The 21979-nt window shown below is 41.4% G+C and overlaps 1 protein-coding gene across 15 annotated transcripts in view; it reads left to right on the top strand.

The window, feature by feature from the left end:
* AIG1 (androgen induced 1) overlaps nucleotides 1-21979 on the top strand; it is a 279442-nt gene that overhangs the window by 256734 nt on the left and 729 nt on the right. For 8 of the 15 annotated variants that reach the window (XM_030929203.1, XM_030929204.1, XM_030929198.1 and 5 more), the window contains 2 exons: nucleotides 13288-13451; nucleotides 19618-20282. In XM_030929203.1, coding sequence (XP_030785063.1) covers nucleotides 13288-13451; nucleotides 19618-19655 — 202 coding nt within the window. In that variant the 3' untranslated portion in view covers nucleotides 19656-20282. Of the gene's footprint in view, nucleotides 1-13287; nucleotides 13452-14086; nucleotides 14400-15058; nucleotides 15128-19617; nucleotides 20283-21979 lie in introns of those variants that run through there. The other 7 variants (XM_030929199.1, XM_030929208.1, XR_004056908.1 and 4 more) reach the window with 5 other exon arrangements.

The raw sequence follows: 21979 nt of genomic DNA, 5'->3' as shown, positions 1-21979 counted from the left end.
ATGTGGTGGTGTGGACCTGTAATCCCAGCTATTCAGGAGGCTGAGGCAGAGAATCGCTTGAACCTGGGAGGTGAGGTTTGCAGCGAGCCGAGGTCACTTGTTGTCCAGCCTGGGTGACAAGCGCAAGACTGTATAAAAAAAAAAAAAAATTGAAATGAAATGAAATCTGGAAGAAGCCACTGAAAGAGTTGAATGTGGCTTCCTCTGGGAGCAGAACAGGGCATGAAGAGGAAACTAAAGGGCAGTTGGTGGGGCATGGAGTTTCTGCTTTTTTAATATAAACATTTTAGAACTATTGATGGTTTCATTCTGATAAACATTGAAATCAACTTTAAAAAGGAACACTGCAACACAACTGGGAAAAAAAACCTGACACCTCCACCCCTCCCTTGCACAAGTGAGTGTGTAATACTGCAGTGTCATCTAATGTCTGTGTTGCTATAGACTGGGAGCTCTGTCACAAAGGCAGGGACCACATCTTCTTTACAGACTGCTGTATTCACAGGGCTGACACCTTCTAGGCGCTAATACATATTTGTTGAATGAAAAAAAAGTGTAAGAAACATTTCGCTGTGGTAGAAGCAGCACCCAGAGGACAAATGTGACAAATGATACAGAGATAGGCTTACTACAGTTTGACATCAGGCACTGGCACAGAGCAGGAGCTCAGAAAGGTGTGGAATTTTGCTCTTTATTAAAGAAGATTGGTGATGCTGTGTCCAGAATTGGTGGGTTCTTGGTCTCGCTGACTTCAAGAATGAAGCCCCGGACCGATGTGAGTGTTACAGTTCTTAAAGATGGTGTGTCCAGAGTTTGTTCCTTCAGATGTTCAGATGTGTCCAGTTTCTTCCTTCTGGTGCGTTCATGGTCTTGCTGATTTCAGGAGTGAACCTGCAGACTTTCACAGTCAGTGTTGCAGTTCATAAAGGTAGTGCAGACCCAAAGAGTGAACAGCAGCAAGATTTATTGCAAAGACCAAAACAACAAAACTTCCACTACGTGGAAGGCTACCTAGGTAGGTTGCCTCAGGTGGCTGGGTCAGCCTGCTTTTATTCCCTTATCTGACCCCACCCACATCCTGCTGATTGGTCCATTATTTTACAGAGAGGTAATTGGTCCATTTTACAGACAGTTGATTGGTCCATTTTACAGAGAGTTGATTGGTCCGTTTTGACAGAGTGCTGACTGGTGAGTTTACAATCCTTTAGCTAGACACAGAGTGCTGATTGGTGCATTTACAAACCTCTAGCTAGATACAGAGTGCTGATTGGTGCATCCACAAACCCCGAGCTAGACAGAGTGCTGATTGGTGCATATACAATCCTCCAGCTAGACATAAAAGTTCTCCAAGTCCCCACCCTACTCAGGAGTCCAGCTGGCTTCACCTAGTGGATCCTAGGCAGGGCCTGCAAGGGGAGCTGCCCACCATTTCCGCGCAGCTCCCCAGCGCTCCTCAGCCCTTGGGCGGTGGATGGGACGCTCCGCTGTGGAGCGGCAGAGGGTGGTCTGGGAGGCCGGGGAGGCCGGGGCCAGGCGGGAGCGGGGCGGTGGGGGGCCTCGGGCATGGCGGGCTGCAGGTCCCGACCCCTGTCTGGCGGGGAGGCGGCTGAAGCCCTGTGAGATTATGGGCGCCTGTAATGCTGGGGGACCTGGCGCACCCTCTACAGCTGCTGGCCTGGGTGCTAAGGCCCTCACTGCCCTGGCCGGCGGGCAGCTCGCAGGCGCGGGGCCCACCAAGCGCGTTGCCCACCTGGAACTTGCGCTGGCCTGCAAGTAGGCAGGCAGCCCCGGTTCGCGCCCGCGCCTCTCCCTCCACACCTCCCTGCAAACAGAGGGAGCCAGGCTCTGGCCTCAGGCCCGCCCGGAGAGAGGCTCCCACAGGGCAGCGGTGGGCTGAAGGGCTCCTCAAGCGCCACCAGAGTGAACACCCAGGCCGAGGAGGCACTGAGGGTGCGTGAGGGCTGCTAGCACATTGTCACCTCTCAATGAGAGAGAGAGAGGTTGGTAGTCCGAGGAGGGAGCGAGATCAAGGAAGACATTATCATGGCTGGGATATCAGAACATTGTTTGCAGTACTAAAAATAAGCATCTAGTGAAAGGAGGGACTTAAACGATGCCAGAGAGAGACGCTGAAGATAATTTCTGCAAAATATGGAAAATTATGATTTTTCTGTTGTGGAATTTCAGATGTTCTTCCCCCTCCCCTTCCAGAGCTAGCAGTTCTGCCATGTTTTGATGATTGCTTGGGCAGTCACAGTGCCTTGCTAACCACATTCCCCACCTCCCTTCTGAAAAAACACATGTTCCCTACAATGTTCAATGTGTCTACTTAATGTTTGGCATCTATGTGCCTTGAGTAGCTCCAAATGATTCCAGTTAAGCAAAACAGGTCATGAATGTTATTAAGGGGAATTCAAATTGAATTCTCTCCAGGGAAACATCACCATAAGACCAGGTAGACTTTAGAAAGTGGGACTGCATGGAAGCACATCACTTAAAATCACTGCTGACGTGTGCCAGGAGATGTGTTGGAGGAAAATGTTCTGAAGTGGATTATTGGCCTCCTTTATGGATTAATCACTCTGATATTTGTGATTTAGAATCAGGAAGAAAGCACATTACCTCATTACAGGAATTCATTCTGGGAGGCATTCACAATTTGCCTCTTTCCCCAGGGATGGGCGGAGGGACTTGTAACCTTGAAAACATTCTTGCATGTAAGAAGTACAGAAAAATATTATATATTTCTGCATAAGGAGAAGCAGTGGAAAGTTTTTGTTTGTTCTGTTTGCTTTTTTTTTTTAAATCTAACATAAGTTGACTATGCCAAAAACTACATTATCTGACGACCACATCTCTAAGGTAGGCAGTATGGTTTATAGCACTTTACCAAAAGGGAAGCTGAGGCTCAGTGGATAGTATCCAAGGTGAACTAACAAATTGGTGGATGAGCTCAGAGTTGATCCCAAATATAGATGACATAACTGCATAGGCAGGACCACTTAAATTTGTGACGCCCAGTGCAAAATAAAAATGTGGAGCCTCTTGTTCAAAAATGATGTAAGACTTTCAAGATGGTGACAGCAGATCCTTAAAACAAGTGTGATCCCCTTCTGAGCACAACACCCTGTGTAATTGCACAGGATACAAATGCGTAAGCCTGCCCCATGTGTAGATGCCTCCCAGATTCTGTACATTTGGGCTAGCTCCACTGAAAAGAATTGGGACAGTTTTGATGAATATTAAACTGTGATTATGCCTTAGAATATTGTCTTGGAAAATACTGTTAAACCCTCTGAATATCAAAAATGGACCTCTACAATGATACTTGTAACTGAGTTAGAGATTATTTCAATATCATTTCGGATTGGCTCCTTCTATTTGATATTTACCTGTGAATGGACGCATTAATTTTTTGGCTTTACCATACACTTCACTGAGGAGACCATTTTGAGCTCTGTTTCCATCTAAGCTGATGTCCTTTGTCCTATTTCTGAGACCTACAGGCTGTTCATCAGGAATCTCAGCAGACCCCCACACACACCATGACCCCCTCACAGCCACACAATCCCCACTGCTGCTCACCCCACCTGACACAGAGTGAAGACTCAAGAAACATTCATTGAATAAATGAATGAGTGCATGAACTCTAGGAAACTGCAGCAGAATTTCAGATTTTCAAAAATGGAGCAAGAAGCAGTCTCCATGCAATCAATACTCAGGCAATGGTCCAAGGGACCTATAGAATGGTTCTAAAATTAGACCATTAGCTCTCAAGAGAGGGCCAGGTCTAAAATCAGCATTTGAGCCAAAAGTCAAACCTGTCCTTGAAAAGTCCTTCAGGGGCTTCAGGTTGGAGGTACCATGAGAGGCTCACAGAAACCTACTGGGTGAGAAGCTGATGCACATCCCATATCTTATCCCACCCTGGGGCACATGCTCATTGCCTGCCAAGCTGTGCAGTAAATTCCAGTAGGTTAAATGCACATGTGATGTAACTGTTTCTTAAGAGGTAAGTCAGTGCCTTCTCTGAAGGAAGTGTTTATTACTTTATGTCTGCAGCGTTTCTTCCCCCTCCTCAGGGGAAGTTGTAAAATTCTGAGCTCTGCATTTTATAAGACACTTAGTCTTGCGTTAAAACTTCACCCACAGTGATTTATCTTGCATCTTGCAACATTTCTGTATCTCACACATTTTCTATAATGAGCATGAATTACTTTTATAGTCAGTGGGAAAAAAAAAATTTTACAGGGAGATTTTATACTTAGATCATTTTTTTGGTTCTGAGCAAAACATTAAAAGAAAAGCTTTCCAGAGCTCTGTCCCCATCCATCACCATCTAGCCTTAAGAGCAGTACAGGAGCCTGGCATCCAGGCTGAACACTAAACTGCTGAAGTGTGTATCTCAGATTCTCCACTTAATCTCTCTAGGCCTCAGTGGCCTCATCTGTAAAATGGTAGTAATACAATACCTTCTCCAAAGAGCTGCTCATATAACCTTTAGCACACGTGCATTCAGTGTGGTTAGCTAATTAGCTCTTATTGCATATGAGTCTGTGTCTTCGGTGCTAATAGCCTAGATCTCAAACAACCTAATTCCTTATCTAAATGTGAATAATAGAGCAAGTTTTTAAATCCTCTTTAAAATAATCTCAAAAATAGAAAAGTGGCATAGCTAGAAAAGAAAGGGATGACATATCGACCTCACTGTGCTCCTCAAGGGCTCCAGTGACCACCCCAACTCATGACAGAATAGGATGAAATTTGGCCATGTAGCAAAAAGAGCTATGAGCTTGACAATGTCATTTTTTAAACTGACTGTATATCATTTATACTCAGTCAACATCCAAAGTAGATTTGAATGTTGTACATACCACTTGGAATCTGAAAATGTTTTCCCTTCCACTGTATTGGTGGAAAGGCAGTTTTCTAATAATTCTCAATGAAGACCCTGTGCTAATAGATGCTGTCTATCTTTGAACCACTTGTCCCTTGGCTTTACAACATCACACTTTTCTATTTTGCTTCCCTGTGACTAGCCCATCTTTCTTGATGTCCTTTTTCGGCTCATCTTCCTTGACCTTATCCCTTAAATGTTAACCTTTTCCAAGGACCTCTCATGGGCCCACTTCCTTCAGACCCTACTCTTCCTGGGTCTCAGTCTGTCCTGATAGTTTCAACCATGATCTTTTTTTATTTTGCCAATGAACTTGATACCTGTATTGCCAAATAAGTCCTTTCTTCAAAGTCCAAATCCATAGAACTGACTGCCTTCAGAACATCTCCACTTGGATATTTTACAGGTACCTCAAACTCAACATGTCCAGACTGAACTTATCATTCCTTCAAACAATCTCCCTTATAGCATTCCCTCTCTCAGGAAATGACAACTGTTTCCACCCTACTAATCAAGCCAGGAATCTGTGATTAATCCTTAACTCATCTCGTTTCCCTCACTGCCTAAATCTAATCAATCACCATGTTATCTTAATTCTATTTTGTTAAATCAGTGCCTGTCAAATTTCTTTTACTGTAAACTAAAACACACATAACTGAAATAGAAGTTTCACAAAATAATTCTTATCATCATTATATGCAAGGCCCTGTATTTTCTCTTCTGTTGACATCTGTTACTGTTTTAAAATGCTAGTAACCAGTGAGTTACTGACAAATGTTTAACAACCAGTTAGCTCTTCTGGCGGCAAGGGAGGGAATACCTGATGTGTAGCATTTGCCCATATCCTTGGTGTGAATACTCCCACCATGGTGGAATTCAAGCTACCAACCAACCAGCTTGCAAACCACCTAAAGATTTAACAACCAGTTCTCATGACAATCTCCAGCATGCCACACTCATGACTCAAACAGTTTGATAGACACTGATCTAAGTGTTCTTAAATCTTTCGACTAATTTTCATTGCCAGTGCTGTTGTTCCTCTCCTAGCCACTATCATTTCTGATACGATTGGTTCAGTTGAATCTGAGCTATTTCAGATTTATTTCATATCTTCAAAGACTTTCTATTTGCACACTAGGATGGAGTCTACAATTCTTACCATGGATTAAAAATCAACCCATAGGGGCCGGGCGCGGTGCCTCAAGTCTGTAATCCCAGCACTTTGGGAGGCCGAGACGGGCGGATCACAAGGTCGGGAGATCAAGACCATACTGGCTAACATGGTGAATCCCCATCTCTACTAAAAAACATACAAAAAACTAGCCGGGTGAGGTGGCGGGCGCCTGTAGTCCCAGCTACTCGGGAGGCTGAGGCAGGAGAATGGCGTAAACCCGGGAGGCGGAGTTTGCAGTGAGCTGGGATCGGGCCACTGCACTCCAGCCTGGGTGACAGAGTGAGACTCCGTCTCAAAAAAAAAAAAAAAAAAAAAAAAAAAAAAAATCAACCCATGTTTTGGCACCTGCCTGCTCCTTCTGCCCTCTCTTCCTTAATCACAACAAAAGTGTTCTCTTCTTGAACTTCTGGGAGCATTCTCTTGTTCTCGGTTCTTTAGACATGCCCTTTTTTTTGGCTAGAAAGTTCTTCCCTCCTATCTTTACTCAATGAATTCTTATCCTTTCTATCACAGTTTAAATGCTACTTTATTCATTCATTCATTCTTCTAGCGTGTGACAGGCATTCTGATAAATGCTGAGGATCCAAGGAGAGGTAAAAATAAGCACAATCCCTCACCCCACAGAACTTACACTGTAGAGGGGGAGATACATATTATTTAAATAAAGATATTCAAATTTAAGCCCTAGTTCTATAAGAACTTATAAAAATCTGTCCTAATCTGTAGATCAGGGGAGACTTTCCCTGAGTAGGTGATAATTGATCAATTGTACCAGTCGAGCTAATGTAGAAAGGATACATATAACCTAATTAGTCTAAGGGGTGGCTAACTAACAGTACAGGCAGAAAGAAGAATATGTGAAAACCCACATTGCAGGAGGGAACATGACAAGATCCAGGAACCAAATGAAAGCCAGTGTGACAGGAATGCAAAGAGGAACAGGAGCAAGATATGAGATGGGGCCAAAGAGACAGATAGAAGCCACTCTATGAAGAGCACTCTAGACTTTGTTGAAACTTTGGGTCTCTAACAAAAAAACCAGTGGGAGGCCTTTGACATGTTGAAAGCAGGGATATGGTGTGTTCATACTTCTGGTTTGGAAAGATCACTCTGGCAGCAGTGAGGATGACATGGAAGGGGGAAAAAAGAGATGTAGGGACAAATTAGGAACTATCACAGTCCTCCAAACAGAAATGCTTCTAACACAAATTAAGATGCTGGTGATGCACATGGGAAAAATCAACATATTAGAGAGATGTAAGGGGTAACCTTGATAAGACAAGATAATGGATTGGACAATTACTCACGCTCTTCCTTTCCAATTTGGGCCTGGCAGAATGGCTCTCACAAAGAAGGGTGGTGAGACAAAAAGGGCCATTCTGCCATCAACAAGGTGGTGACCTCATTGATGATACACCACCAACATTCACAAGCATGTCTATGGAGTGGGCTTCAAGAAGTCTGCCCCTCGGGCACTCAAAGAGATCTGGAAATTTGCCACCAAGGAGATGGGAACTCCAGATGTGTGCATTGATACCAGGCCCAACAAAACTGTCTGGGCCAAAGGAATAAGGAATGTCCCATACTGTAGCCATGTGTGGTTGTCTAGAAAATGTTCTGAGGATGAAGATTCACCAGATAAGTTCTATACTTCTGTTACCTATGTACCTGTTACCACTTTCAAAAATCTACAAACAGTCAATGTGGATAAGAACTAACTGCTGATCGTCAAATACATCAAATAAAGTTATAAAATTGTAAAATAATAATAATAATAATGGATTAACTAAATTCTATGAACGAGAGGGAAGTATCAAGGATGACTTGCGATGTTTGAGTTACAAAACTGAATGAATGATAGTACTGTCTGCAGAAATAAATACTGGAGGTTTGGGGAGAATGAACATGATTTTGTCTTTAGATATATTGAGTTTGAGGTATCTTTAAGATGGGCAAAATGAGATGTCTTAAGAACAGTTTGATAAACTGCCTAGAATAGAGGAGAGATCTGGGTTAGGATATCAGTTTGTAAAATACCTGTGTATAGGTAGTGAACATGATGCCATAGCCGTGAATGAACTCGTCAACTGAGAATGCATGAGAGAAAACAGTCTGGAAACCAAGACTTAAGCAAATCCAAAAATTAGTCGTAGGGTAGTGAAGGGTGCACTGACAAAGGGAAGAGGAACAGCCAAGTGGTAGGAGGAAAACCAGGAGAAGCTGATATCAAAGACCAGGTCGAACAGCAAGAAGAGACACCAGACTGCTGTGGGTGAAAGTGAGTACAATGTACAGATAGGGCGTCAGTGAATCTGGACCACTTATTGGAGAAGTTTGCCTTTGAAGAGGAGAGACCTCAGTAGTACTTGTGAAATATTTGGGAACTTTTGTTTGTGCTTTAATGAGAGGCATTTGAACACATTCATCAGCTATGAAAAACACCGGTTTGAAAGGAAGTTAAATACACAAGAGAAAGAAAGACTAAAGGCAAGTGGGAGGTTTAAAAAAAGTTGGGGACTAATCCCTGTGTACCCTTGGCACCCCTACACTTACCCTTTCTTAATTCTGACTACACTTGTAATTCTTAATTATCTGTATTTCTCATTACATTGTACTCCATGAGGACAGGAATTAGCTCTGCCTCATTTACTTTTTTTTCATTGATGCATTATAGGTGTACACAGTTTCAAGGTACATGTGTAATTTAATTCATTCATGTAACCTGTTTACTTTGTATCATTTGTGAATAGCAAAGCACTGAGATAGGAGGCATGAATAAATGTTATTTTTTAAATTGTACATTAAAGTGAATGAAATTGGAGGTACATTTAATAAAATAGACAGTCAAAAAATCTTATACTAATATGTGCATATATATGCATGCACACATATCATGGTTATTGACTTCTTAGGCTAAAATTAAAATTGGTACCATGACCATAAGCATACGTTATTTGAGCACTAAGACAAGAAGACCTTAGAAGGAGAGAAATTAAAAGTCAGCCAAGAACTAGGAACTCTCCAGATAGATGGGCAAGGCCATAAGTCATCTTTGTGCAGAGAATTGAGCCCTGATAAAAATCAAGGAAACAAATGGTGAAAGAACAACTTGTTAAGACAAGTGGGTGCGTCATTCACACTGATCCAGGTGAAACCCCAAATAACAGGATTTCTTTATCTGAGATTGTTTGATGACCTACTGAGTTAAGAAAACCAAACCAAACCAAACAAGAAACGCTCAATTCCATTTTGGAGACAATATTGAATGCCTCATTTAGGGAAGCAAGTCAATGCAGCAGAAAAGAAATCAGATGTGCACTTCTTTCCCAGCTTTGCCAGTTTTATGATAAGTTCTTTAGTCTGATCTCAGTTTCTTTACCTGTTTAAAGCGAATAATCATACCTAATAGGGTGGATGTATAAAGTAAAGGAGATTACATATCATGTTTATGAGCACCACACTCAGAATAGCTGTCTGCTTCTCTGCCTTGTAGGTTGCAAACCTGAGAATTTCACATTGCATTGGCAGTTCTGACATAGTCTCATGTATATCCCATAAGCTCTGATTCATACAATAGTACAATGAGAATGCCATGCTATATCTAGAATTGCTGAGAAGACTAGATGACATAGTGTGCTGAAGGAGCTTTGTGAAATACAAAGAACTACTTAAACGAGTAGTCAGCAGATAACAGCCCATGTGCCAAATCCAGCCCACCACCTGGATTTTTGTTTGTTTTATGACTCAAAAGCTAAGAATTGTTTTTACATTTTTAAATAGTTGAAAAAATCAAAAGATGAATATTTCATGATGTGAAAATACATCAAATTCAAATTTCAGTGTCTATAAATAAAGTTTTATTGAAACACATCCACACTCACTTGTTTACATATTGTCTATGGCTGCTTTTGCACTACAATGGCAGAGTTGAGTAGTTGTGATTGAGACCATATGGGAATATTTACTATCTGGTTCCTTACAGAAAAGGTTTCCCTACTCCTGACTTAAATTAAATATAGTGACAAAAAAAATAAAGATTTTAGGGATTTTTTTGAGATTAAAAAAATTTGTAAGTTATTGGCGAAGTGTCTGCACTATAGTAATGGCTCAATAAATGGATGTTGTTGTTTATATTCCTTCATTAGGTTATTAATTCAACAAATAGTTATTGAGTGCATACTCTGCCAGATACTGCTCCAAGAACCACAGAATACAGCAATGAACATAATTGGACAAAATTCCTTTGCTCATTGAACAGATAATAAACAGATAAATAAAAATAAGTAGAGTATATTATATGGCTGGGAGAAAAAATAAAGGGAGAGAGAACAGACATTTTGAGGGTAGAAGTTGCAATTTTTAGATGCAGTGGCCAGGGGAGACATCACTGGAAAGGAGACATTTGAATGAAAACCTGAAGGACACAAGGGAGTCCAGGGGGGTGCTGTGGGGGTGGTGAGGAGTATTGTTCCAGGCAGGGGAAAAATACAAAAGCTCGGAGACAGAGAGAGCTTAGAGTGTTCGAGGAACACCAAGGAGTCGATGGGCTGGAGTGGCAGGGAATGATGGGGAGAATAGCAGGAGATTAAATCAGAAGAGTACTGGGTAGGGCTTTGAAGAACCATCTAGGGACTCTGGCTTTTATTCTGAGTAGGAGAGGAAGCAAGTTTTGAGCGGAACAGTGGCATGGCCTGACTCACATTTAATCCAGATCCATCCGGCTGCTCCAGCGCAAACACCCTGTAGCACAGACTGATTAAAATTTTGTAAGTTGATTTGCAACATCAATTACAGCTAAATGGTATTAAATTGGGGGAATATTGCATATTTTTTCCATGGAAATTAATAAACCACTTGATGGGTACACAGCACCTTCCTTACATTATTTAAGACAATGTCAGAATGATGAAACTGCTTCTAATTTATGGACAAACAATATGACATCTGAGAATCCCACAGGGTAGTTCTAACCATTTAATTTCTGCTGATTCTCACAACTGCTTCAGCTTTTCTAACAAAATCTTTGGACTAATATGGCCTCTTTCTTTGACGCAAATATTTTCATTTGGACAGTGATTCAGGCTGACCTGGACAGACCTAGAGAATGCCTCTTTGCTGTAAGATTGTTCCTCAATCTTTCTTTCATTACTGCTTCCATCTACCAAGGAACCTTTGTAGACATATTTTTTGTCCTAATTTCCACCACAGGAACGTTTTTTACTGTGCTAAAATTTACATAACATAATATTTATCATTTTAGCTATTTGCAAGTATACTATTTAATGTCCTTAAGTGTATTTACAACATTGTGTAACCATCACCAGTATCTATACCCAAAATTTTCTCATCATCCCCCACATAAACTCTGTTCCCATTAAACAATAGCTCTATTCCCCCCTCCCCGGAGCCCCTGGTAACTGATAGATACTATGCTTTCTGTCTCCATGAAATTGCCTATTCTAGGTACCTCATATAAGTGGAATCACATACAATATGTGACCTGTGTCTGGCTTATTTTGCTTAGCATAATGTTTTCAAGGTCCATCCATGTTGTAGCATGTATCAACATTTTACTTCTCTTTATGGCTCAGTAATATTCCATTGCATGGATATGCCACATTTGATTATTTGTTCACCTATTGATGTGTTTCTCTATGCATGTATGTACATCTGTGTGTGTATATGTATGTGTCTGTGTGTGTATCTGTGCTTTCTACATAAATAGTGTAAAATTGTTTTACCACCAACCCCAGAATGAATTTTCACTTGCAAGAGAAGGTGGGGTTATCACCCTCATTGATAATGCAGGTTCTCAGGTATAGATACCTAGGTTTCCTGCCAAAAATGAGGTACATGTGTAGGTAATGTTTATTATTATTATTATTTTTGAGACCAAGTCTCACTTTGTCACCTAGGCTGGAGTGTAGTGGCATGATCTCAGCTCACTGCAACCTCTGCCTCCCAGGGTCAAGCGATGCTTGTGTCTCAGCCTCCTGAGTAGCTGGGATTACAGGCACGTACCACCATGCCCAGCTAATTTTTGTATTTTTAGTAGAGACAGGATTTCGCCACATTGGCCAGGCTGGTCTTGAACTCCTGACCTCAGGTGATCCACGCTCCTCAACCTCCTAAAGTGCTGAGATTACAGGCATGAGCCACTGCGCACTGCCAGTAATGTTTATGTGTAGATCAGCTACTTAGAGTGAAGCCATGGATAAGGAAAATGACCTCACAACATATGAGTATGAAAAGTCATCTTTATTCCCAATGCAATCGAGTTATCTGTATTTTATTTAGTCTTCACAATTGCCAACAGTTTATAAAGGAATGAACTCAAGAATGTTTGGGAAACAGCTGTAAGCAGTCATGTCAGGATCCAAGCCAATGGAGCCGATATTCCAACTAAACTTTTGAAAGCGGTGGCAATTCATGATGTTACTATTCCCACTGAGTCAAAAATATTTCTGGAACACAAAGAGAATGATTAAGTAAGTAAAATGGGAAAAAAATGAAATCAGTGTAACATCTGAAGATCAGAGGAGTGGGAAGCTGGTACCTGCTAGGGTATGCATGGTTGTGCCACCATATGGCATGAGTGTTGGTGTCTAGTTGGAAGGCCATATGGCAAGGTATCTGGCACATACTCACCTAGGTCTTATTCTCTTGTGGTTGCCCAATGCCATATTGTCTCATTCTGTAAAGAAGAGATTTAAAAGATTGTTGAACAGTGTTAACAAAGTCAACAATTTCAAATGCCTTTCAAATGTCATCAAAGACAAGGAGAGACTGAGGAACTGCTGGAGTATGAGACTGAGATGTGAAGACTGAAGACCACATGGGGTCCTGGATTGGATCCTGAAACAGAGAAAGGACATTCACAGGAACACTGGGAAATTCTGAATAAAGCCTATAATTTAGTACTGTCATATCAATGTTAATTTTTTAAATTTGGTTAATTGTCCCAGGATTATACGAGATGTTAACATGAGGGGAAGGTGAGTTGTGCTTCTTCTGTGAGTCTACAATTACTGAAGAATAAAAAGTAAAATAAAACAACAACCAAATTTCCGGTAGCTGCTGAGTATTGGAAGCAAACTTGAGACTGGCAAATGCTGAAGCATGATGAGAGTGAGGGAGTATATATTTGCATCATAGCAGCTTTGATGCCTGCCATAAGAGTGACTCCTGTCCTTGTCTCTTTCCGATTCCTTTGCAGGGTGTGCTGGGTGCATCATGTAACTGGCATGTGGGTGTACCCTTTCCTGGAACACATTGGCCCAGGAGCCAGAATCATCTTCTTTGGGTCTACAACCATCTTAATGAACTTCCTGTACCTGCTGGGAGAAGTTCTGAACAACTATATCTGGGATACACAGAGAAGTAAGTATGGTCTGAGGGAACATAAAGCAAGAGAATTACTGCCGACAAGAGTCTATGCAGAGACTGAGGGAAAATTCCACTGTAGCCTCTTCTTTTAGCCTTCACACAGGATCTCCTGTAAAGAGCTCCATTTTTATAACTACAATATGAATTTAAGAGCTTCTGACAGTTACCCGAAAGGTTTACTAGTCACTTGGTCTTATTAGCTAGTAAAACATCCAAATCTAAAGAGGAAAGAGGCATGTCTATAAAATTTTATAGGGAAAAATGTAGTGTTAACAAAAAACACACATTAGGGAAATTTGTCCTCATTAACAACACAATACTGCCTTAGTTAGCTGAAGGGACCCCAAATTAAATAGATACATTATTAAATGTAACCAGTCTCCTTTAAGGTCACCCAGATCTCCATTTTCTATGTGGGTGCAGTCACCTGGGAAAGGTCTCACTGCCATTCTGCTAGAGCTTTATCTAAGCAGTGTGCGATGCTCCAGCCACCTTGACTCACCAGTGGCAGTCATATGGAAGGTCTGAAAATGGCAAAGAGCTACAAGCAGTAAAAGACAATATTTCGTGGCTGCAAAAAACTCTTTTAATCTGTGATTTGATTTCTCATTTGTTTCCATTTATGGCAGAGCCTCCATCTTGGCAAGGCACGTAATCTTATCCAAGCTGTGCAAAACCTGTCCAAAGTGTATGTAAAATAACATAAAAATTGAAAGGTGGAAAAAGCGCCAGCACAGACATGTAGTGATTGAGTCCTGCATGAAAATACATCCAAAGGCAAGATGGTTTGGAGATTTTAGGAAGCCCTGGCTCTTTCCTCTGACACAATCACAGCATTCTAGACATCCCCAGTAAATGGACTGTGTGACACAGACATTGAGAACCCTGCTTTGTGCCAGACACCCTGCCAGGAGCTCAATCGAATCAGACAAATAAAGCACAGTGAGTGCATGGTTACTGTGTGTGGTTACTGAATTGGACTTTTGTGTGTGTGGATCCTCTAAGATTGTACATGTCAGGGTATTAGCCAATGTTAAATGGTCCAGGGGAATTTGAGGGTTTCTTTTCTCAGCAGCTTTTGATTTTAATCAATGTTCTATTAGAAAAAGTATCAACATTTTTAATTCTGTTCAGGCCACAGCTTGGGAACCAGTAACTAATCTTTTAATAATGTTCCACCTGTTCAATGGAAATAGCTATCTTTCTCCATTAATATACAGAAGTATTTAGTTACTTGACAAAAATATTTTGAGAACAAAGTATAAACCTTTCTCAGCTTCTTGGGAGAAAGGCTGTATTTAAACTTAAATGAATGTGTCCAATATATGTTATTCAGGAAGTATTTAAGTACCTGTTTACACTTGAATTGATTGATTTGACAGTCATTTGGCCACAGTTCTGCTACTTCTATGAGAGGATGACCTGAAAACCAGTAGAGAGAAATATCCACTCTACATTAATAGAATACTGCTTTTTAGCAGTTTTGAATGAAGAGTTAAAAATGAATAATGAAATTAAAGTTTTTTTTAAATGATTTGTTTGATTTATGCCATTCTCTTAAGTAACATAAGATTGACTAACTTTTTAAAAATTCATTTTAGATATGAAAATTAACTTTATGTACCTAGGACCATCTAGTTAGTTCCACAGAGACAGATGTTTTGTGCCAAGTAAGTATCATCCTTATTTACAAGAGGGGTCACAAACTGATGGCCTTCCCCAACTCCTACCTAACAACTTCTTTTAGTCGTACATGGTGGAATTTTTTTTTTTAATCAGTATTTTAAAATTGGGTGATTTCGGCTGGGCGCTGTGGCTCACGCCTGTAATCCCGGCACTTTGGGAGACCGTGGCAGAGGATCATGAGGTCAAGAGATCAAGACCATCCTGGCCAACATGGTGAAATCCCATCTCTACTAAAAATACAAAAATTAGCCGGGTGGCGTGTGCCTGTAGTCCCAGCTACTCAGTGAGGCAGGAGAATTGCTTGAACCCAGGTGGCAGAGGTTGCAGTGAGCTGAGATCGCACCACCGCACCCCAGCCTGGCAACAGAGCAAGACTCCGTCTCAAAAAAAAAAAAAAATTGGGAGATTTGACATAAAGGCCAGATTTTCACCTTCTTAGGAAATATTTTAAGATCTGGAAACACAGAGACCACTGTTCTCTTCTGGTGACAATGGTTTAGAATAGAGCATCAGTTATCCCTTGGCTGGGCACGTGACTCACACCTGTAATCCCAGAACTTTGGGAGGCTAAGGTGGGCGGATCACTTGAGGCCAGAAGTTCAAGACCAGTCTGGCCAACCTTGCGAAACTCCATCTCTACTAAAACTATAAAAATGAGCCGGCATTCACGCCTGTAATCTCAGCTACTTGGGAGGCTAAGGCACAAGAACCGCTTCAACCTGGAGGCAGAGGTTGCAGTGTGCCGAGATCATGCCACCACACTCCATCCTCCTGAGCCACAGAGTGAAACTATGTCTCAAAAACAAAAGAAAAGAAAAAAGAATTGAGTATCAGTTATCTGCTTTAGATGAGTAACTTTCCCTCGTTCTCACCTGGCCACTTTACTCAGTCACATTAGCTGCTGGTTCTGTTAGCTGTTCAGTCGAAAACTACTCACCAAAAGAAGTGTGTTAGGATGAATTGAGGACATGGGAGTACAGTACTACAATCCTGATTATTTCACATCAGTTACCATACAATCCCCCAAGAAGAAGAAAGATTGCATTGGAGCCACCCTCCTTTTTCCATAATGGTTTTTAATAGCTCAACTCCGTCTACTTGGGTAACTTATGTTAGCGACAACTTCAAGATAAAATTCACATTATTGCAGAATCTTACAGCTGAGAGATTGGAAATCATTGAAACCGAGCTTTTCCTTTCACCAAAGGTAACTGAGGCCCCAAAATCTTAAGTGACCCTCCAGAATAGGTGATGGCAGAGCCAGTGCCTTCTAACTGATGTTCAGTCCAGTCTCCAAGTTTCCCCTTTGTATAAGGATATCAGTTGTATTTCATTAGGGCCCACCCTGATGACCTCATTTGTAAATACCCTATCTCCAAGTAAAGTCATATTCTGAGATCCTGGGGGTTAGGATTTCAACGTATGAATTTGGGAGCGGGGGACACAGTTCAGTTCATAATACTTCACTCCCCCCCCACCAGAATACATGTCCTTCACCCCATGAAAATATTCCATCCCAACAACCCCAAACGTCTTTCAAACAACAACTCTCAAGTCCAAAATCTCATCTTAAATATCATAAAATTGGGTATGCATGAGACTCAGGGTATGAGTCACCCTGAAGCAAAATTGTTCTCTAGCTGTGTGTGAACCTGGGAAACCAGACAAAAAGTTATCTGCTTCCAAAACAGAATGGTGGGACAGGCATAGAATATACATTCCCATTCTGTAAGGGAGAAGTTGCAGGGGAAAAAGAAAGAATCATGGTTCCCAAGCAAGTCTGAAGCTAGCTTGGGGGAAATTCCATTCCATTTTAAGGCTTGAAAATAATCCTCTTTGGCTAGATGCTCTGTCCTCAGGGCTCACAGGGGAGGGGATACATAGCCCTGCCTTCTAGGCGCAGGGTCACAGGAGCCCCACCCCCACAGCCCTGGGCAATAGTTCCACCCTCTGCAACCAAGGAGGAACCAGTCGCTGAACTATCTTTGAAGCCATTGATTGTTCATTTCATCCTGTCTCTGCCCCTTTCAGTCCACGCTGTCAATGTTTCTGCTGGTATAAAATTCTCAAAAACCGTATTGGCCTCCCATGCAAGTCATGGGGGTCCAAGCAGTCAGACAAGAGGGCACTCCTAGAATCTTTTTCACATAACCACCTCTCTATTTCTGGCATCTGCTGTGGAGGTTGATTGGATCTGTGAGTCACGTACCTAATTTCATTAGCACATGGCTCTCCAGCCACACCCTTGGCATTTTCTCCCAATCTGAGGTTCTGAGGGTTAAGTCCTTCAATGTAGCAGTTTGGGGGGGATGGGGTGCAGACACAATTCACAGCTGAAATATTTCTGTACTTAAGCTAAGATTTTATTCCAATTTTGGTATATCTGACCAGTCTTATTAAAGCTACATTTTGTAAGACCAGAAATGAGTCTTTTCAAAACCAAAAGTTTGGTGTGAGTAGAGAAAGTAGGCTAGCGGGGAGACAGGAGAGGTCTATGTGTGCAGAAACCCGCAGCTCTTCGCCTCCCGCTTCCCGTGCAGGTCATTTCCGCCCAGGCCCACCCAGGCCTAGCAATGTCCCAGCACTGCCCCCTGGTGGAGCCCTCCCCATGGGCTGCAGGAAGGGCATGTGACTTGACTCCTTCAGCGCCCTGCAGTCTTGTCTCCTCTGGTCCCAAAAGTGTATCCTGCCTCTGCTTTGTAATAGGTTTCTTCCTGCCCTTTGCGTGGAAATTTTATCTCTGGTTCTTGCAGACATTTTTTACAGCTGTCTAATTTTTTCTCTCTACCTCACAGCTGCCAAACTAAAGTAGGTGGGAAGCCATTTTCCCTCTCTAGGTCAGTGAATAACCCCTGCTCTCCACCCGCACTTTTGAAGATTCTAGCACTGCTGCCAAGTCAACCCATCTGCAGCAGAACGCTTTGGAAAAAACAGACTTTAAAAAGAGAAGCAAACTGCTCCTAGCCCCTGATAGCCTCTCTACAGGAGAGGGAATATGGACAGAGCTGAGGTTCAAGACACATGTGCTGTTTGAGCTGAATCTGTGCTATTTTCTTTTTTCCGTGGTTACCCAACAACGAAGGCGTGTTGTACCTTCTTGCCTTCAACCCTGTTCCTCCTCCCGTCAGATGTCCTTACTCCTCAACTTTAAGTTTTCCTTCATAGGATTTCTGAGAAGGACTTTGGAAAAAGTTCTCCAGATCTCTGCCAGTTCCTTAGCCATGAAAATCAAACATAAAAGACCATCTGGGGACATTCGTTCAGAGCACGTTACCCACATTCCACCACCGCTACTCTGGCAGCACAAAACATATACCAGGAGCTGGGGGTTATGTGGTGGGGAAGTCCTTCCTATTGTAAGCCCTAACATTATGACCCTCTGGGGTTAAATTTCATAATTTTCATATTGTGGAGTCCCATATTTTGTTCTACTGCTTTCCACTAGTCTAGGCTTCTGAAGTCTTCTCTGTGTTCACTGCTTATTAATTTTATTCAACAAAGATTAATTGAGCTCCTGCAATGAGACACACATGTTAGGTGTTAGGTGCTAGGGACATAATCAGGAACAAAACAGAGAAGGGCCCTACCCTCTGAAAGCTTGCAATTTATGAAAGAATACTAACAAAACCTGCAAAGTGGTATTTTAAGTTATTTTGTTTCATTTTTGCTATTGAAACAAAGAAACTGAGAATTTGGTAAGATTCAAAAAATGTTTAGGTTCAAGAAAAAGAAGAAAGCAAGAAGCACTTGCCAGATTTAACTGTAATTCCTAAAAATGATGAACATTTTCATCTTCAGGAACATGAAATATCATTGAGTATTCTTTACAGACGATAGGCAAAGGGTCTTACTGGTCTAGTACGTACAAGTCCTTCAGGAAGAAAAACATGATTCTACCAGGTTGAATAGAGAGAGAACTGCAGTTTAAGATTCATGAGTATGGAAATAAACAGTTCTTCTGTCTAATAAACTCTCTAGGACCTTTAAAAAAATAAGAAGAAGAAGAAAAAAAAAAACCATGGCTTTTTAAAATCCAAAGTCCTTGCCTTGGGAAGGGACAGGACTAAAGTAAAAATAAATGACGTCTGTTTGAAACTCATGAGTTGCACACCTCTTGTTGCCAGAAGCTAGTTTAAAAAGCAGTCTAGCTGGGGTTTCCATGCAAACTCAGCAAGTCATGAATCAACTTGCAGGCTTGTCTCCCAGAGGCCATAGGAACTGGGTGTGTCCCAGAGATGCTATGTCCTGATTCTGTGGAAAGGGTGGGGAAGAGAGGTCACAGAGGATGTTTCTGGAGAAAGTTGTTCATGGCTTTCCTTCCTAGCTAGGAGGGAAAGGGGGGTGTGTCAGGAGAGTGAATGGGAGAAGTGAGGGCAGATGAGTGGATGTGTGAGTAGTGTTAGCAAACCAGATTAAACAAACTGCTCGTAGTTTAATCTGATGCTCAAATAAAACACTTTGCCTGTATTTCTAGGTATGGAAGAAGAGAAAGAAAAGCCTAAATTGGAATGAGATCCAAGCCTAAACGCAAGAGCTAGATTGAGCCGCCATTGAAGACTCATTCCCCTCCGGCATTGGCAGTGGGGGAGAAAAGGCTTCAAAGGAACTGGTGGCATCAGCACCCCCCCGCCCCCAATGAGGACACCTTTAAATATAAATATGTATAAACATAGAATACAGTTGTTTCCAAAAGAACTCACCCTCACTGTGTTTTAAAGAATTCTTCCCAAAGTCATTATTGATAATAACATTTTTTCCTTTTCTAGTTTTAAAACCAAAATTGGACCTTGGATTTTTATTTTGGCAATTGTAACTCCATCTAATCAAGAAATAATAAAAGTTTATTGCACTTCTTTTTGAGAACTATGTTAAAGTCAAAGGGGCAGATGTAGAGTAAGGCTTTTGTGTTTTTAGTCCTAAAGGTGGCTGTAATCATGAACCTAAGCCACCACGGGGACCTGAGAGGAAAGGGGACAGATGTTTCTCATTGCAATAATGTCACAGTTGCCTCAGATGAGCACTATTTGTAATAATGATGTCAATTTCATGAAAAGCCTGAGTGTATTGCAGCTCTTGATTTAATCATGTGAAACTTTTCTTAGATGCAAATTCTGACTTTAATAAAGACGAAGCCACTCTAAACCTTATGTCTGCATGGTGCATCTCAAAATCCTAACAGCATTGGTGTCTCCTTTTTGTTTTTATTACTTGTTGAAAATGGGTTTACTGAACCTGGTTCTTTCCTATAATTTTCGGATTTTAAAAAATGTGAATCTTTTTGATAACTCCAAAACAATTTTTTTCTTTTTTTTTTTTCAGACGGAGTCTCGCTCTGTTGCCCAGGCTGGAGTGCAGTGGCGCAATCTCCGTGCACTGCAAGCTCCGCTTCCCGAGTTCATGTCATTCTCCTGCCTCAGCTTCCCGAGTAGCTGGGACTACAGGCACCCCCCACCACGCCTGGCTAATTTTTTGTATTTTTAGTAGAGATGGGGTTTCACCGTGTTAGCCAGGATGGTCTCAATCTCCTGACCTCGTGACCCACCCGCCTCAGTCCTCCCAAAGTGCTGGGATTACAGGCGTGAGCCACCATGCCCAGCCACAAAATTGTTTTAAAAAAACTATTTTACAAAGTCTTTGACCATAATTATTTTTAAGATGAAAAATATAATGTTATATAAATTATAAATGTTACTTAACACAAATATAAGTATTGATTGCCCCAATGTTGAGAGAGATCAACAAATGATATAAAACCATTCACTCCAAAATAAGAATTAAATTTTAAAATTAAAAAATGAAAAACATTAAACTTTAATTTGAAAAAAATTTAAACTCAAAAAATTTAATTAAAAATTAGTTACATTTAAATGTAATTAAATGCTAAAAATCTCTCTTCCTTCCTTCTGTCTGTCTCCCTTTCTCCCACACACATTCACTCTATATGCCCCATTTCTAAAAGCATAATTGATAGAAATATAGAATGCATCTAGCAGCGTTACCATATTAGTTTCCTAACTCATGGAGTTGGAACTATTAAGTAGGAAAAGTCAAGCAGAAATCCACCAAAACAGAAAAGCACAGCAATACCACACCCTTGGAATGACTGCTGCAATTAGTGCAGGATCAAAGACTTGAAGGATCCAGAGTTGGTTTCCATCACAACTACACGTATCTTACCTGTCTGACCTCTATTATGGGTTACACTGTGGTATTGTGTCCCCTTCAAATTTATACATTGAGCCCCTAACCCCCTAGTGCCTTAGAATAGGACTGTTTTGGGAGACAGGGCCCTTAAAGAGGGGATTAAGTTAAAATGAGGCCATCAAAATGGGCCCTAATCCAATCTGAGTAGGGTCTTTGTAAAAAGGGGGAATTTGGACACACAAAGGGACACCAGAAATGTCCATACACAGAGGAAAGACCATGTGAGGGCATGGGAAGAAGGTGGCCAACTGCAAGCCAAGGAGAGAGGACTCAGAGGACCCAAACCTGCTGATGCCTTGATCTTGGACTTCCAGCCACCAGAACTTTGAGAAAATAAATTCATATGGTTTAAGCCACCAGTCCGTGGACTGACATTTTGCTATGTCAGTAACAGCAAATTAATATGATCTATGTACAGAAGATGGATGAATTTTGGAGAATGATAAATTATTGTAAGCTTACTTAGGCGGTGGCTCCACTGATATCAGTGTTTCCAGAAATCTTTTTGCCTTCTGGAAACAGAAGGCAATACAAAACAATATAAAAACAATACACACACACACACAAATACAATCCCTGGGATATCAGATGAAGGCGCTAAAATTTTCTTTCTTTCTTTTTTTTTTGTTCTT

Source organism: Rhinopithecus roxellana, chromosome 4 (genome assembly GCF_007565055.1).
Source record: "Rhinopithecus roxellana isolate Shanxi Qingling chromosome 4, ASM756505v1, whole genome shotgun sequence".
In the NCBI taxonomy this organism is placed as follows: Eukaryota; Metazoa; Chordata; class Mammalia; order Primates; family Cercopithecidae; genus Rhinopithecus; species Rhinopithecus roxellana.
Note: the sequence above shows the minus strand (reverse complement) of the source record. Positions and strands in the feature narration are given on the sequence as shown.